The following is a 17,294-nucleotide window of genomic DNA, read 5'->3' as shown; positions in this document are numbered from 1 at the left end:
GCTGATGCGAGTAGACAGAGGCCGGCTTCATTTCATTGTTTCCAGCTGCTTTTTCAGTCCACTAGGCAACAGAGATCCTGGACGACTATAGAAGCAACTGGAACAAGCTAGAGCAGGTAGTGGCAGTGGCCAGCCCTCTGCAGACCATTGATCAATGGATCATAGTTTTTGAACCACTGCTTTAATGAAAACCAATTACAGGAGCAACCCTCTTAAACACCCATCAAAAGAACACCCTGAATCAAAAGTTTTATGTTGAGCTAATTGAGGATGGAAGATGTGTTTGAGGATTTGTTTGTTTTTCTCCGTCCAAATTATTCTGTTTAACCACTTGACATAGTCTGTCTTGTCTTGTATCTATGGTAATCTGAGATGCTGCGGTTACCAGCAAGACATGAGAAGGCCTGAGTTAGAGTTGATACTGTACTGACAGCAGCTGTTAGAAACTGTATTCTCTCCCTGCCACCTGGGAAGGCTCTCTGCTGTGTTCACTATATTTAATCTTGGCAGGATCAGATTTTTATTGATAAGTATCAGTAAATGTAAGTTTCACCATACACAGAAACTGATGAAAAAATATTTCCATTGATAGTAATTGAAATTTACAGATAGGTAAGGTAAGAAAAAAGCTGCTTGAGAACTTATTTGAGCTTGATTTAAGGATATTTACTTTTTATGTTTTGACATGTGATGTTGACAAATTATGCTTAAATGGTCGTAAAGCTTTAACTTTTTCAATCTCAATATCTACTGTCATTAAATAATTGTCTGACCCCTTCTGAAAGCCCTCCTCCACCATAATATCCAGAACTGTGAAAATTTAAATTAATAAAAATAAAAAAGCTTTATAATAAATCTGTTATTTGTCAAAGTTATAAAACAAAATTAAAAATCAAATTCTGCCAAGCCTAACCATATTAAATTGACAAACTTGAAAATTAGGAGCACACACTTTGAGATTGACCCACAAAGAGACTGAAAAGAGACCTAAAAAATAATTTAACGCTGACATTCCTATCAAGTAAAAATGCAGGACTAGATAAATATTTCTCCTTCTAATGACTGAATTTCCTAATTTATGAAAAACAAAATGTATTTGGACATAGCATAAGCCAGCATTTTTTAATCTATAAATTGCTGCTTTTTTCACCAGACCTTTGCATCTATAATTCTTTCACAGTATTGGACACCCTTGCCCTGTTGAATCCTTTCTGTTATTCCCTCAACATTTTCTTGTTTTGTGTATATGGCTGCTGAGATTTATCCTTTAAAACAATGGCCCAGTCCATGATTGGAAGACTCGCCATTGCATCCCTTGGTGTTCTTGAAGTCCCTTCCAGCCCTACATTTCTGTGATCCCATCCTTGATCATCATCATTGTATGTGAGAGATATGTCATTCAGGCTTGTAATATTTTATACTTAGCTTTTTAGAAAAGACATCAATATTTTCCACTTTATTACTTTTATATCTCTTTACCTCTCTTTACCTCTCTTTTAATCCAGACTCAAGAATGAACAATCCGTCAGAAACCAGTAAACCACCAATGGAGAGTGGGGATGGGAACACAGGTAAGAAATGAACATTTAGTGTTCAGATCTGGCCTTCTGGGAGAATTGGATGGCTTTAAAAGGGAGAATCTCCTTTATTTGTGTATGAATACTTGGGCTGTTTTGTGTACATTTCTTATGGTTTTTTTTTAGTCTTAGGGTATGCCTATACTACCCGCCGGATCGGCAGGTAGTGATCGATCTATCGGGGATCGATGTATCATGTCTTGTCTAGACGTGATACATCAATCCCTGAACGCGCTCCCCGTCGACTCTGGAACTCCACCAGGGCGAGAGGCGGAAGCGGAGTCGAAGGGGGAGCGGTGGCCATCAATGCAGCGCTGCGAGGATGCAAAGTAAGTCAGTCTAAGTCGATCTAAGATACGTTGACTTCAGCTACGCTATTCTCGTAGCTGAAGTTGTGTATCTTAGATTGATTCACCCCCCCATACACCCCCCCATCCCCCAGTGTAGACCAGGCCTCAGGGTATGTCTACACTGCGGTTAGACACTTGCGGCTGGCCTGTGCCAGCTGACTCAGGCTCGCAGGGCTCAGGCTGAAGGGCTGTTTAACTGTGGTGTAGATGCATGGGTTTGGGCTGCAGTCTGAGCTCTGGGACCCTGTGAGGTGGGAGGGTCCCAGAGTTCGGGTGGCAGCCCAAGCACACACATCTACACCACAGTTAAACAGCCCTTTAGCCCAAGTCAGCGGCATGGACTAGCCACGGGTGTCTCATTGCAGTGTAGTCATATCCTTAGGGACCCCTGTTTGCCATTTAATATATTAACTACAGTATATTTAACTGTTCTGTTATGCAGATCTATTGTTTCCTCACACAGAATAATAATTTTTTTTCCCATTCTTGCAAGGTCACCTCTATAGAGAGAGAGGGTTGCTGATGGGAGCTGATGTAGACTTTGACACCTATTAGGTTCTTCGCTATTTTCCCTAATATCACAATTCTAGGACACTTTTACTTAAGAGTTCCCTAAAGAGCTGCTTGTAGGTGATGGAGAGTAAAGAGTTCATTATGTATTATTTTAAAATTAAAATTGTATTAAAAACATAATTCATGTTTTTACCTTTAGTTAGATTTAAAAAAATACTATTTTGTTCTACTAGTTCCTTTCTAGATGCCATTTAATTTAGTAATTCTTTTTGGAAACAAGGAGTAGAAATGAGAACTCCGAATGAAAAAGTAAATAGAATGAAATAACTCATAATTAGCCTCTCTCTGCAGACCAGTCCAGGTTATGAGTTAGGGGAAATTTTAATTGTAAGAAATCATTTCTCATTGCTTTTAGAGAAGTCTGGGTTCATTGAATGGGATAAACAATCATTCTTTCACTTCATTTTCCTCAATAACAATAAGAGTATTCTTCCTTCATTTCAATTCTAGGAACAGTAATGAACCTGGCAATTTGCAGCATTTTATGCTGTTGATTCTCTCCATGTTCTTTGTGCAGGGCTTTAATAACATACACGTAAGGACAATTGAGTGTTCCCTGTACTAATCCAAGGCTGATGGATGTTTTCCTGTCAATAGGTGGAATCAGTCAAATTTTTTCAGCTCATTCGCATGTCTGTTCCCTGATACTGCCTTTTCAGTTTTTGTAACTTCCACAGTAGTGCTGATGCTACAGTGAGGGCTTGTCTACACTGAAAATTTATAGCGCTACAACTGTCTCGCTCAGGGGTGCGACAAAACACACCCTTGAGCGCAGCAAATTTCAGCGCTGTAAAGTGCCAATGTAAACAGTGCACCAGTGTTCCCAGCCATGCCTCTCATGGAGGTGGGTTTTTTTTAGAGCGCTGGGAGAGCTCTCAGTGCTCTGCCATGACTACACAAGCCATGTTAAAGCACTGCCATGGCAGCGCTGTAGCATTGCCAGTGTAGACTAACCCTGAGTCTTAAGAGTTTTGTTTTTCTGTACATAAAAATAATCCATTATGAATTTAAAAGACTCTCCGGTGTGGTTTAAAAGTTCTAATCCCTTTCAGATTCTCTCAAGTGGCCCTACTTTGGAACTGTGTAGGCTTTCTCAGGAGGACAGTGGTTCTAACTCTCCCTTTCTCCTCCAAAAGCACTGGAGCTGGAGGTGTGTGAAAGCCCTGAGGAAAATTTGATGTTCTACGTCAGTCACAGCAACTTCCTGCCTATAGCACAACCTCAGAGTAGGAACAGAACACAGAAGTGTGGTGGATAAGATACACTGGACGGAATGCACTGCCATTTGGCAGTGTGTGCAATGTAACTTTATGCTGTAAACAATTATCATGCCACTTCTTGACTAAAGTATGCAGCCAAAGAGAGTGCCATGGTTTGTACATGGGCTGTTCTTCCTCTCGTATATAGCTGTTGTAGCAACACCCTAGCTCAGTTGTAGAACAGGCTCTAACTCCTCAAGAGCTGATCACCTAAGGTAACCTGCTGATTTATGGAGATGTGTATGGATGTCTTTGCAACAACATAGGGCTATAGTTTCTGTGATTTCCTCATTTACGTTCCCTAATGATGGGAATCACTGTATTGTATGAGGCTAAACTTTTATATTTTGCAGTGGCATGTGTTTTGGACCTTTATAAGTATCATCTCTAGTAAATTAAAATATTCCTGAGCTGTTCATTTTAGGCTCATAATTTATAAACTCAGTAGGCAAGATGACAGAACCCAGAATTTTGGAGGGTTCTCTGTATTTATTGTATTAGGTCTCATTGTTTTTGTGCTCACAAACCAGTGAAGCTAGCAATTAGTAACATTTATGAACCATTCCATCCAGGGTTCAAACACCTTACAGGCAGCACCAGGCAGCTGGCAGATGTTAATCTCAGAGAATTTTATTTTTATCACTTTCAGGGCTAAAAGAAGTTACAAACTCTGCTGGTTTCCCAGTGGCGCTTGTAACTCATGTGAGTCTCTTGTGTATACACTGCCAGCAGATCTCTTAACCACAATGAATCATTGCTGTTTTTCTCTGTTTGAATCACTGATGGAGCTTATACATTTAATGACAGAAATAGCTAAGGTGTATGGAATTTACATTTGGCAGAGATTGTAACTTCAGAAAAAATGCAATCATTGTTGGTAAAGTTAACATACCTTGCAAGGTCTATGAGACTAATAGCTAAGGTTCATAGAAGTTAGAGAAGTATTGTAGTTAGAAATTAGACAAATTGCCGTTTATGATACTTTAAACCTTTGGAACTTCAGTCAGGTCCCCCCTGCAGAGACTACAGTCTCAACAGAATGCATAAAGTAGATTGCTCCTTTTGGGGATCTCATGCAGGTTAGTGTCAGCAATGTGCCCGAATGAGACTGTAACTTTTAGTAGGGATCTCATACAAGTTTCTCAGGCACAAAAGGAGCTAGTTGCTGCTGAAGTTATGGAACTTGTGATAATCACTTGCCCTCAAACTGGGATTCCTCCCTACCCTAAACAAAACTCTGCAAACTTCTCAAATCCTGCTTCTTAACCCCAGTCTTAGCCAGGAAAGCTAACTGGATGTCCCCTGGAGGCACTGAAGGATAGAGAGAATAGCAAGCCTCTGGACATCTCTCCTAACCTCTGTCCAGGCACCTAATGGTAAATTGGGAGTCTTTTTGTCCTATAAAGAGAGAGAATGGCATAAAATTTACCAGAGGTCTTCAGTACAATTTACTGCTTTAACTAATGCCCTATATTTCCCAATGTCTGCTCTTTTGAAATAAAAAAAATCACAGTTGATGACTTTAGTTTTGATTATCCTTCCATTTAATTTAAATTGAATCAACTTCTGATCACTCATTCCAAAGTTATTTCCTATGACCAATCCTGTGGCTTTGTTTTTTGGTTTGTTTTTTTTGCAGTGTAGACATGTGCAGTCAAGCACATTAGACCTAGGGCATCCCGGATTTATGTGGCATTTTCCCCAGCCCCATGTCCACTGCCACTTTTCATACACACCGACCAAGATAGCATGGAGTATTGAGAGTTCAACCCCCACACACCTTAAGACGTGTGGGTAGAGAGGTCAGATAGTAATTGCTATTGTTCAGAAGAATTGGGCCCCATGTCTGCTGTCTTTAAGCAGCACTAGTTTTCTGTGCTTAGCTCCTAAGCACAGTAGGAGTTGAGACTCTCTGGTCCCTTCATGCCCCTTCTGGTCTCTTGATCTTCAAAATCCATGCCAGCTACAGTCTCATCTCACCAGCTCTCTCAGAAATCTAAGGCAAGGCCCCACTTTCCCCCCTTCGACCCTCTACACCACCCCACCCTCTCTGTTTCTGTGGCAAATTGGAAATTCAGTAGTAGACTCAAGTAAGGTCCTAGGGTTCTTCCCAAAACCAAAACTGCGTTCTAAGTATAGGGGAAACAAGAGTCCATTCCCTAGATGTCAAGAGTGCTTCCAGTTTTTATTTTAATAGGACTAAGGCATTTAGAAAGTTAGTGGGTATTCACCCACGAAAGTTCATGCTCCAATACGTCTGTTAGTCTATAAGGTGCCACAGGACTCTTTGCTGCTCTGAAGACTTTCTGTAGCCTTTTGAGGATCGTTATCAAGGAAATGCCATTTCTTTTCTGCACCTGTCTAAATGGAATAAGCCGTGCATTGAGACATGTTATATATTAGCTAGGGAGTCAGTACCTAAGAGTCTTGGCGCTCACTCTACCAGAGCTTAAGGCAGCATTAATGGGATGCCTCCATAATGGTTTCATCTTAGAAAGCTGTAGGGTTGCTACCTGGAGTCCTGTATACACATTTACACAGCAGTTCTCTCCTAACATGGAATCTTGATTTGATGCTTTCTTTGGGAGGGGACAGTTAATTAGAATGCCTCAGCCCAACTTCCTGGGAATATATTTCCAGGTAGAGCCTCACAAGAGGGAATATACAAGATGATACCTTGAAGGAAGAAAAAATGGTTTGTTATTTAATTACAATAGTGGTTTGTCAGGAGTGTTGCCTGTGTATATTCATGCTTACCTAACCACCTTCTCCTCTTCCTGGGAGCTCTACTCTAGTAGGATTGTGCAGTTTAGTGGAAAGAACTGAGGCAATTGGAGATGCCTTACATCCTTTACTGGGGGAGCCTCTATCTACCATCTGCAAAGATGGCTGCAGTCCCCTATTGTTTCCAGTGGGACTGAATAAGGTTGCCCTCAAACAAAGTGACTGCTCACTACTGTCATAAAGTAGGGAGGGTGACTATGGACTTTTTGTTGAGCATATGTAGACTGGTCTGTTCCCAAAGAAGAACAGAACTTGTATACAATTTGAATAATCTATAATTCATCTTTAACCAGTATTATACATTCTAAACAAAGATATTTTATATATACACACATTGACAAATCGATTAATCTTGCTACATTATCAAGAATGCTTAATCTTTTATGCAACAGCTCACATAAAGCATAATCAGGCAGCAAAGTGGGATAACTCTGCTGGATTTCCAAATATAAGACTGAGGTCTGGTCATTTTATAACACTCTTTTAATAAGTGATATTTATGAAGCTTTGAAACAGAGGAGTCAGCGAGTTTGGATGTTTTTTTTAAATATATGCTATAGGATTTATTTTCGGGAAGATCTGTGGCCTGTATTATAACAGGAGGTCAGACTAAATAATTACACCCTGGTCCCTTCTGGCCTTGGAATTTGGGTCCATCGTCCAGGCTGGAGGTGAAGGCACTTCACTGTAATTGCTACAAAGAAATTATTCTCAGGAAATTGTGTTGTCTGATATGCATAGAACATTGAGAAATTGTGGAGGGATTTGTGTTTTAAGAAAGTAAAGCCAAACACTCATGCCTTATAGACTTGTAAGAATTTTAAAAACAGATATGAAATTTCAAAGGTCAGCTGAATGCAGTTTTTAGTTGGTCATATAAGGATATGGGGAATTTTCTCTATCACCTGTCCCTCCCAGAAGGGAAACTGAACAAACAGAAAGGTTAAAAGGAAAGGTAGACCCCAGCCTCATTCTAGCCTAGGCTGTTTGACAAACAGGAAAGTTCTGGTTTAGTGGTCTAGCAGAGGTCCACCAGTAGGCTTGAAGAAAAGAGGAGGTGAGCATTAAAAATAAGTTCATTTTGCTGCTGTTTTACTAGTTGTTTTGACTGCCATGCTTAATGTTAGTAACGTAAACTAAGGCTTAATCCAGAGTCCTTCAAGTCAATAGAAAGACTGTCATCAGACCCCTAGTCTTTAAACTTCATAGCTCACTGAAGTAACTTATTTTGGAGGGATTAAGATTTTAATATTTTAATTTGTCACAGAGGCCTTTGAACATAACAAACTTTTATTTTTTAAATTGCTACCACTATTTGGCCAGAAATTGTTTTCTGATTCAGGCTTTCCACAGTAACTGTGCAGTGGAGAGTACTATAAAAGCTTTATTGTATTTGAATAAATGTTTTAAATTTGTAGAAAAGAGCAAAATTGCAAAATCCATAATCTTGCAACTACAATTTTCCAGTGTTCCTGGATGCTAGTCTACTGTATCTGTGTATTATAAGAGAGATGCAAGTAGAGGGGAGACAGCATAAATTCAGTGTCTCTTGAGCTTGAGAAGGAGAATCAGAAGTCCTGATTCTATAAATGAAATGCTGTGTAATCTTGGGCTACTTTCTGTATCTAAGTTTTTTCTATCTGTAAAATAGTGATTGTATTTGTACACCTTTTGTAAAACTTTTCCTTCTGTTGAAAGACACTATATATAATATAAATGGAGATATACCTATCTCATAGAACTGGAAGGGACCCTGAAAGGTCATTGAGTCCAGCCCCCTGCCTTCACTAGCAGGACCAAGTACCGATTTTGCCCCAGATCCCTAAGTGGCCCCCCTCCAAGGATTGAACTCACAACCCTGGGTTTAGCAGGCTAATGCTCAAACCACTGAGCTATCCCTCCCCCTAAACAGATGCATAGTATAATTATTATTCCTGGTATAAGTCTGTCCAATATGCACCAATGATCTTCCATTGCTAACTCCGGAGTATCTGAGTGACTGCCATTCATGTCCCGTATGGTGGTTTGATTAATGCAGCAATGTATGTGATGGAGGGAATAGATCAATCTGTTGTTCGGCTTTGAAGATGGTGCCAAAGTGGCTGAAGACACCAATGACCTCGGCTTTTTAAAGGTAGATTCCCTGCCTGGTGAGCTCTGGGAACAGTCCTTGGAGGACTTATGAGAGGAGTTTTGTGGCCTTCCTTTTGTGGCCCTGGAGGTTTGGGGCTCTGATATAGTGGAGGCTGGTTTGCAGTCTGATATAGTGGAGGCATGGTGAGCTCTCTCCATCATGAGAAGACTAAGTTTTATCTCCCTGTTTTTTCTGGCTCTGGACTTCAGTGCCAGACAGAAGGTACGCTTCTGGGCAACGTGCGATTTCCCCGAGGCAATGGATGTAGTGGGAGTGCCCATCACTTACCAGGATCACCTCCCTGTACAACAGACATTTGAAGCTGGGAGAACTGGGCAAAACCACCCAGTGAACAAGAACTACTATATAGTATATATGAGAGAACTTTTATTTTTTATTTTTTTTAAACTAGAAAGCTAAAATTACTACTGCTACTTACTGACTAATTAGAGTAATGCTAAGAGCTACTACAACTAACTACTTGAATAAGAAATGAGTACAACATTGAGGAAATCTCAACGGGTACAACTGTCAGAGTTCTGTCTCAGGCTGAGGCAGCTGAGAGAGAACTGAGGGCAGTTCGCCCATGTTCCTTGGGCTCACCAGGTAGGGAATCTACCTCTAAAAAGCTGAGGTTGTCAGTAACTTCAGCCACTTTGGCACCATCTGTTCTTCAGTCAAGTACCCATGAGGCTGCTAGTTCCTCAGGTACCCAGGGTACTGCTAGACTGAGAGACTGCAAAACCTCAGGCCCGGATAGATAATTGGTACAGTTAATAGACTGAGGCAGCAAGGAAAGCTCTTCCTCTGCTTCCTTGGTACCAAAGAAGTCGGTTTGGGCTCCGACCACACTTCCCTCAAAGTGCTGGAGACTCACGGTACCATCAGTGCCTTCATCATCACCTCGATGCGGACCACAGACTTGATACCGATAACACACTCAGTACCCCAGGATTTCTGTTTTCCCTGGGACCTGGCTGTATCTGAGGCACCTAGTTCTCCGTTGCTTGGCTCTGATGTGCTGTCAGTACTAAGAACATCAAGATCTCCTGAAGTTCACCCAGTACCAGTGGTTTCACTTCAGATCTCTCCAGGTGCCCCACCATTCCAGAGCAATTTATAAGAAGAGGATTCTAATAAAGACCTTGCCTCAGTGTCTCAAATATCAATTCAGGGTTCTCCCCTTCACTCCTATAGAGGCCCCTTTCCAGAAGTCTGAGACTATAACTACTTGTGGCACAAGATTACTATCAACATCTCATTGGTATGAGCACCCATGGGTGCCACCTCCACCTGCACCTTATACTTCTCCTTGGCTATATTGGGACCCTTGGGCTGCCTATCGCCAACAGCGCATTGAGCACCACCTGTCGCAGAGAGAGGCAACCTGCATCACCTGCTCCCTCCAGGAGACCTGACCCTCAAGATAAATCCTTTGAAGACCAGGGAGCTAGAGCCAATGAGGGGGTCTCTCCTGTGGCCAACATCTCATTTTCAACTCTGGATGAAGCTGTCATGCCTCCGCCATCCTTGGCAGATGATTTTAAGCAGTTCCAGATCAGGTCAAGAGAATTGCTGACTCCTTACAGATCTCTCTTGAGGAGGTTAAAGAACCTCATCATAAGCTGCTTGATATCCTCCATTCACCCTCATCTACTTGCATAGCTTTGCCCATAAACAAAACCCTTCTAGATCCAGCAAAGATCGTCTGGCCCACTCCAGCTACTATTCTGCCTACATGCAAGAGAGTGTATAAGATATATTATGTCACAACAAAGGACTCCGAATTTTTATTTTCTCGTCCCTCACCTAACTCTTTGGTACTCAATACAGTTAATGTACGTGGAAGGCAGCACAAGCGTCTGGACCTACTGGGTAGGAAATCTCATTCTTCAGCTTCCTTACAATTTAGAATCACCAATTACCACATGCTAATGACAAAATTTTAATCACGTAAACTATACCAAACTGAACTCTTTTGTTGACCACTTACTGGCAGAACACGGAGCACAGAACATGGAGCAATTCCAGGCAATTATTACAGAGGACCAGTACTTGCCAGGACATCTCTACAAGCCTCTGTCAATGCTGCTGATACTGTCTCCCATTCAGTCACTACAGCAGTAGTTATGAGAAGGGCTTCCTAGCTCCAGCTCTCAAGATTTCCAAAAAAGATCCAGAATACAGTGGGGGAGCTTCCTTTTGGTGGGTTTGAGTTGGTTTTGGACAGCATAGATGAATCTATGGTTCATCCCTAAGAACTCTAGGGCTGCCTTGCATTTTATTGGTATCTATATAAATATACCTACAAGAGGTAGCTCAGCAAGTCCCAGATGGCTCAGAGAGCCTGTTCTGCTCAATTTCTTACCTCCCAGAAGCCATATGAACCGCATCAAAAGAGACCCAGATTCCAGAGAAGGAAACAGTCCACTTCTCAGCCTTCCACTTTCACCCTTCCACCTCCAATTTGTCAACATCCTTCCTGAAATGTGACGTCCAGAACTGGACACAATACTCCAGTTTAGGCCTAATCAGTGCAGAGTAGAGTGGAAGAATTACTTCTCATGTCTTGTTTACAACACTCCTGTTAATACATCCCAGAATTGTTTGCTTTTTTTGCAACAGCATTACACTGTTGACTCATTTAGCTTGTAGTCCACTATGACTCCCAGATCCCTTTCCGCAGTACTCCTTCCTAGGCAATCATTTCCCATTTTGTATGTGCGCAACTGATGGATTGCTCCTTCCTAAATGGAGTACTTTTCATTTGTCCTTCTTGAATTTCATCCTGTTTACTTCATACCATTTCTCCAGTTTGTCGAAATCATTTTGAATTATAATCCTATACTCCAAAGCACTTGCAATCCCTCCCATCTTGGTATCATCTGCAAACTTTATAAGTGTACTCTGTATGCCATTATCTAAATCATTGATGAAGATATTTAACAGAACTAGACCCAGAAATGATCCCTGTGGGACCCCACTCGTTATGCCCTTCCAGCATGACTCTGAACCACTGATAACTTGCTGCACCCAACCTGAGAGTGAGAACTCTGTTTTTCTTGGACAATTCTCTGGGAACAGTTTTCCAACCAGTTTTGCACTCCCATTATAGTAGCTCCATCTAGGTTGCATCATAACGACAGACACCTCTCTGCTAGGGTGGGTAGTGCATCTAGATGCTCATGCGACCCAGAGCAAGTGGACACCGCAATACATCAACCTCCTGGAACTCAGAACGATTGGGTAGGCCTGTCTCTAGTTTCTACCACTTATCAGGGACAAACACATAAAGGTCATAATGGACAACTTATCATGCATGTTTTACATCAATCACCAAGGAGGAGCAAGATAGCCCTCCCTCTACATCAGGGGTCCCCAACACGGTGCCCGCAGGGGCATCTTAATGCACCCGCGTCCTGGCCCCCGGGAGAGCACCCGCCGAAATGCCGCCGAATTTCAGCGGCATTTCGGCAGGGACGCCTCTCGATGATGCCGCTTGCCGTCGACAAGTGACGTCACCGAGAGGCGTCGCCCCCGAATTTCGGCAAGGATACCTCTCAATGATGTCAGTTTCTGTCGACAAGTGGCGTCATCGAGAGGCATCGCCCCCAAATTTCGGCAGCGACACCTCTCGATGATGCTGCTTGCCATCGACAAGTGATGTCATCGAGAGGTGTCGCTCCCGAATTTCGGCGGCGACAGCTCAAGATGATGTCACTTGTCGATGGCAAGCGGCGTCATCGAGAAGCGTCGCCGCCGAAATTCGGCGGCATTTCGGCGGGTGCTCCACCGCCACAGTGGTCCTTCGTCTGGTGCCCGCCAGACGAAAAGGTTGGGGACCACTGCTCTACAGCAAGGCTGTCAAGCTTGGAAATTGGTGCATACAGAAACAGATCATCACCACAGCGGCCTACCTTCCAGGGGATCAGCATGTGACCATGGATGCACTCAGCAGCCACTTCTTCCAAGGCCACAAGTGGGAAATAGACAACAGCACATTATACCACATATTCTGTCAATGGGGCATCCCTCGGATAGACTTGCTCACCACAGAATGAAACAAGAAACGTACCCAGTTTTGCTTGAGAGACGGACTGGGTCACCAGTCCTGGGGGAGGCGGGGGGAGGATGCTTTTCACCTTCATTGGTCAGCTCTCTTGTACGCATTCCTATTGACTCCTTTAATAGCTAAAGTTATGTACCAAATACAAAAAGGCAAAGCCAGAATTATCCTAGGAATTCCAATCTGGCCCTGACAAATATGGTTTCCTTACCAGATTCAGCTGGCTATTTGCTCACCAATTACTCTCCCTGCCGCTTCTCATCTCCTGATGAAGACACGCTATGCCGATGGGAGACTGCACTCCCATCGGTGTTGTTATTCCATGTCAGCAAGAAGTGGAAGCTATGTCGGCAGAAGAGTGTCTCCCGCCAATATAGCGCCAGTGTGGACAGCACAGAACTTGCATTGGGAGGGGAAGAAGGCTTTTTTACATCCCTGAGCAACAGAAGTTGGATCAACTTAAGCGGTAGTGTAGACCTGCCCTAAGAGTGGTTCACCTGTGCAGTGCTATATAACAGTGGCATGGGGCATGAAGCTGACTAGCATGCATATGCGGGCTGAACAGACACTGCTATGAGAAATCTCTGATCAAAGGTGCAGGGGGCACTAGCACATCTTGAATGGAGCACCCGTAGTGGGGCATACCTCAAAGAACCACAGTTACTACACAGGGTGAGTAACCATTTCTTTTTTTAAAAGTTCACTGGATAATAGTGAGTGTTTATTTTTAAACCTTTTTTAATATTTTTATTTAATTAACTTTTAACAGTTGCAGGAAATTATGGGAGTGTTAGACAATAAATAATGACAGTGGACACTGAGATTCAAAAAGGTAAAGCTTTATAACTGTTAAAACACAAGTTGTCATCAACATGTGTCAAAATATACGAAGTAAATATCTTTAAATCAAATTCTAGTAAATTCTCAAGCAGCATTTTTCTTACTTTACCTAACTGTAAATTTCTATTATCAGTGGAAATATTTTTTCATCAGTTTGGTGAAATTGATGTTTACAGACATTTACCGATAAAATCTAATCCTCCCAAGCCTAAGTATATGCCTCCTTGATTTTCCTGAAAATAAGCCATACTTGCTTTCATGGATTTTTAAAGTGATGCCTAAGTCCCATGATATAACAACTGCATCTCTTTCATTTAGTCAATAACCCAGATATGCTAGTCACAATTTTTAATCTGAATAGATGTGGCCCGGGGGCGTGGGGATATTCAGTGGTGGTGTAGCTGTGTCGGTCCCAGGATATTAGAGAGACATGGTGAGTGCGGTAATATCTTCTATTGGACCAACTTCTGTTGGTGAGAGAGACAAGCTTTTGAGCTACTCAGAGCTCTTCTTCAGCTAAATAAAAGGTCGAACAGATTAGCATAAGTAGTTAGCACATATTCTAAGGGACCATTCAAGGTGAAGAGGCCTGTTAATATTACTGTAGTCATAGGACAAAAGTGGGGGCTAGTGGGTATGGGATTGTTATAATAAGCCATGGGCACTCATGCACTGGTTGAGCACCTATCCATCACCGGTAGACAAAATCTGATAGCAGTACAGTGATCCTACTGAGATTTCCTCCAAATCTGAGCACTTTTTTTTTTTCATTTTAGTCACCCCATTTCTTAGAAGATTAGGGTAATTATAGGCCTGTCATTCTGACATCGATCCCAGGCAAGATAATGGAGCAGCTGATATGGGACTCGATTAATAAAGAATTAAAGGAGGATATTATAATTAATGTCAATCAACATGGATTTATGGAAAATAGATCCTTTCAGATTAACTTGATATATTTTTTATGAGATAAGTTTGGTTGATAAAGGTAATAGTATTGATGTAATATACTTAGACTTCTGTAAGACATTTGACTTGGTACCGCACCACATTTTGATAGGGAAAAAAACTAAAAAGATATAAAATCAACATGGTGTATTTTAAATACATTAAAACTGGCTAACTGATAGGTCTCAAAATGTAAGTGTAAATGGGGAATCACATCAAGTGGGTATGTTTCTCAGAGTCCCACAAGGATCGACTCTTGGCCTTACACTAACATTTTTACCAGTTACCTGGAAGAAAACATAAAATCATGACTGATAAAGTTTGCAGATGACTCACACATTGGAGTGGTAAATAAGGAAGAGGACAGGTCACTGATACAGAGTGATCTGGATCACTCAGTAAGCTGGGCTCAAGCAAACAATATACATTTGAATAACCTAAATGTAAATGTATACATTTAGGAACAAAGAATGTAGGCCATATGTACAAGATGGGGGACTCTAACCTGGGAAGCAGGGATTCCGAGAAAAATTTGGTGGTCCTGGTGGATAATAAGGTAAACATGAGCTCCTAGTGTAATGCTGTTGCCAAAAAGGGCTAATGCATCCTTGGATGCATAAACAGGAATCTTGAGTAAGAGTAGAGAGGTTATTTTACTTCTGTATTTGGCACTGGTGCAACTGCTGCTAGAATACTGTGTCCAGTTCTGGTGCCCACAGTTCAAGAAGGATACCGATAAATTGGAGAGGGTTCTGAGAAGAGCCATGAGAATGATTAAAAGATTAGAAAAATATGCTTTATGTAGTAATAGTCGCAAAGAGCTCAATCAAAGAGAAGATTAAAGTATGATTTGGTTAGTCTGTGGGTACCTACATGGGGAACAGATATTTGATAATGGGCTCTTCAGTCTAGTATAGAAAGGTATAACATGAGCTGATGCCTGGAATTTGAAGCTAGTTAAATTCAGACTGGAAATAAGGTGTACATTTTGAACAGTGAGAGTAATTAACCATTAGAACAATGTAGCATGGGTCCGAGTGGATTCTCCATCACTGGCAATTTTTAAATCAAGACTGGATTTTTAGAAAAAATATGCACTAGGAATTTGTGAAAAAATCTATGACCTGTGTTATACAGGATGTCAGATTAGATAATCACAGTGGTTCCTTCTGGCCTTGGAATCTATGTATTGTATCATCTGCTACAGAACATCAGTGCAATTTTATAAACTGGAAATATCCTTTTCCATAGTCACCAGTAGTCCAGGAGGATGTTGTAGTGTGGGTGGTAATAATATCAACAGTGTACCAAAACAGTTGTCTACAATACTTATTCTGTTGTCTTCATGTAACATGGAGGAATGATTCCTGAAACCACCGTACAGCTGTTTTTTAGCAGAAGAGAAAAACTTTGACAATATCTTGGAGAAAAGTTTCCGATACTTTTCATTTCTCTCAACCAGATGTGCCAGCATTAGCTTTTGGGCTTTCCCTTCTTCCAGGCCTGGGCGGGAAAAGATTGCAAAGAGGCAATCAGTTCTAAATTATTTCAAAGTGGATAAAAGATAATAGAGCAAGAGCAATCTAGTGTAACAAGATCTCTGCACAAATATTCATCGGAACACTGGTATATAGTTATCAGGAGGACTATGTCCCCATGTTCTAATGCACATGTGGCACTATTATTTCCCTGTTGTCTTCTCCCCTCACCCTTCACTTTCTTGAAAAGAATCCTTTTTTTCCTTAAATACATTTAAGCATGAAGCGCTTTGAGTTCTACTGATGAAAAAGAAGTAGGGATTGTGTTATTACCACTGTGATCCTTGTTTTTCGCAGAAGTCTAAACTTCAAAATTGCCATCAGCAGCAATTAGGTAGAGGGTACTTGCAAAACTGAACTATGAGTTTAACCCTTGGCACATACAGTTACAGAGCATCCTGTTGTGAAACCATTGTCAGCACTGATAGCGCAGGGTGATCAAGATGATAGGCATTAAGGGTGCTATGAAATTGCTTATGTTTGACTGGCTGGGAGTGACAGTGCTGCTTTCATTTCTGGGGAGACTCAAACCCTTGTTGTTATTGGAGGATGTTTCATGGAATTCAGAGTTAGAAGTCCAGAGTAGCAAGAGACTTCAGCAAGAATTAATTTAAAATTTCTTAATATAATTTCTTTTTTGAGTCCTGTTCAACAGTTTTGTAATTTCTTCTGCCTCTTCAGGCACACAGACAAATGGCCTGGACTTTCAGAAGCAGCCTGTGCCCGTTGGAGGGGCAATCTCTACAGCCCAGGCTCAGGCCTTCCTTGGACACCTTCATCAGGTAAAACCAAGACACTTTTTAAACTGGAGGTGGTTTGGGAAAGAAGTGGATGGGGAAAGATTTTTTTTTTTCCTGTACAGTTGGCAGCTGAATCCATGAGTAGTGTAGGGGAGCACTGTCATCCTGAGTAGGATGTGAGATTTTTTTTTTCTGCCTGCTAAAGTTAGAGGCTAGTCATGAATTATTGTACTGGTCTGTAGCCCACATATCAAATACACTGAGAATTATTATTTGGAAATAGCTCTTTTGGAAACTTTTAGATAACAGATGCCACCACAGGGCCATATTACAGATGAGAGTACCTATAATTAAAACACCATATGCCTTTCATAGTTCTTTCAAAAATCTGGAGACGAGCATAGGAAATGAATACTCTGGAACGGTACAGGCCACTAGGATTTAATGTTTACTCCTCTTTGGAAAAGTGTCCATTAGAATCACGA

The 17,294-nt window shown here is 41.5% G+C and overlaps 1 protein-coding gene across 2 annotated transcripts in view; it reads left to right on the top strand.

Moving 5' to 3' along the window:
* POU2F1 (POU class 2 homeobox 1) overlaps nucleotides 1–17,294 on the top strand; it is a 235,728-nt gene that overhangs the window by 102,177 nt on the left and 116,257 nt on the right. For both annotated transcript variants that reach the window (XM_045001982.1, XM_045001981.1), the window contains exons 2-3: nucleotides 1,506–1,571; nucleotides 16,751–16,851. In XM_045001982.1, coding sequence (XP_044857917.1) covers nucleotides 1,514–1,571; nucleotides 16,751–16,851 — 159 coding nt within the window. In that variant the 5' untranslated portion in view covers nucleotides 1,506–1,513. The remainder of the gene's footprint in view (nucleotides 1–1,505; nucleotides 1,572–16,750; nucleotides 16,852–17,294) is intronic.

The sequence above is a fragment of the Mauremys mutica genome, chromosome 1, assembly GCF_020497125.1.
Source record: "Mauremys mutica isolate MM-2020 ecotype Southern chromosome 1, ASM2049712v1, whole genome shotgun sequence".
NCBI classification, from domain to species: domain Eukaryota; kingdom Metazoa; phylum Chordata; order Testudines; family Geoemydidae; genus Mauremys; species Mauremys mutica.
The sequence above is the reverse complement of the archived record's forward strand: the minus strand, read 5'-3'. Positions and strand labels throughout refer to the sequence as shown.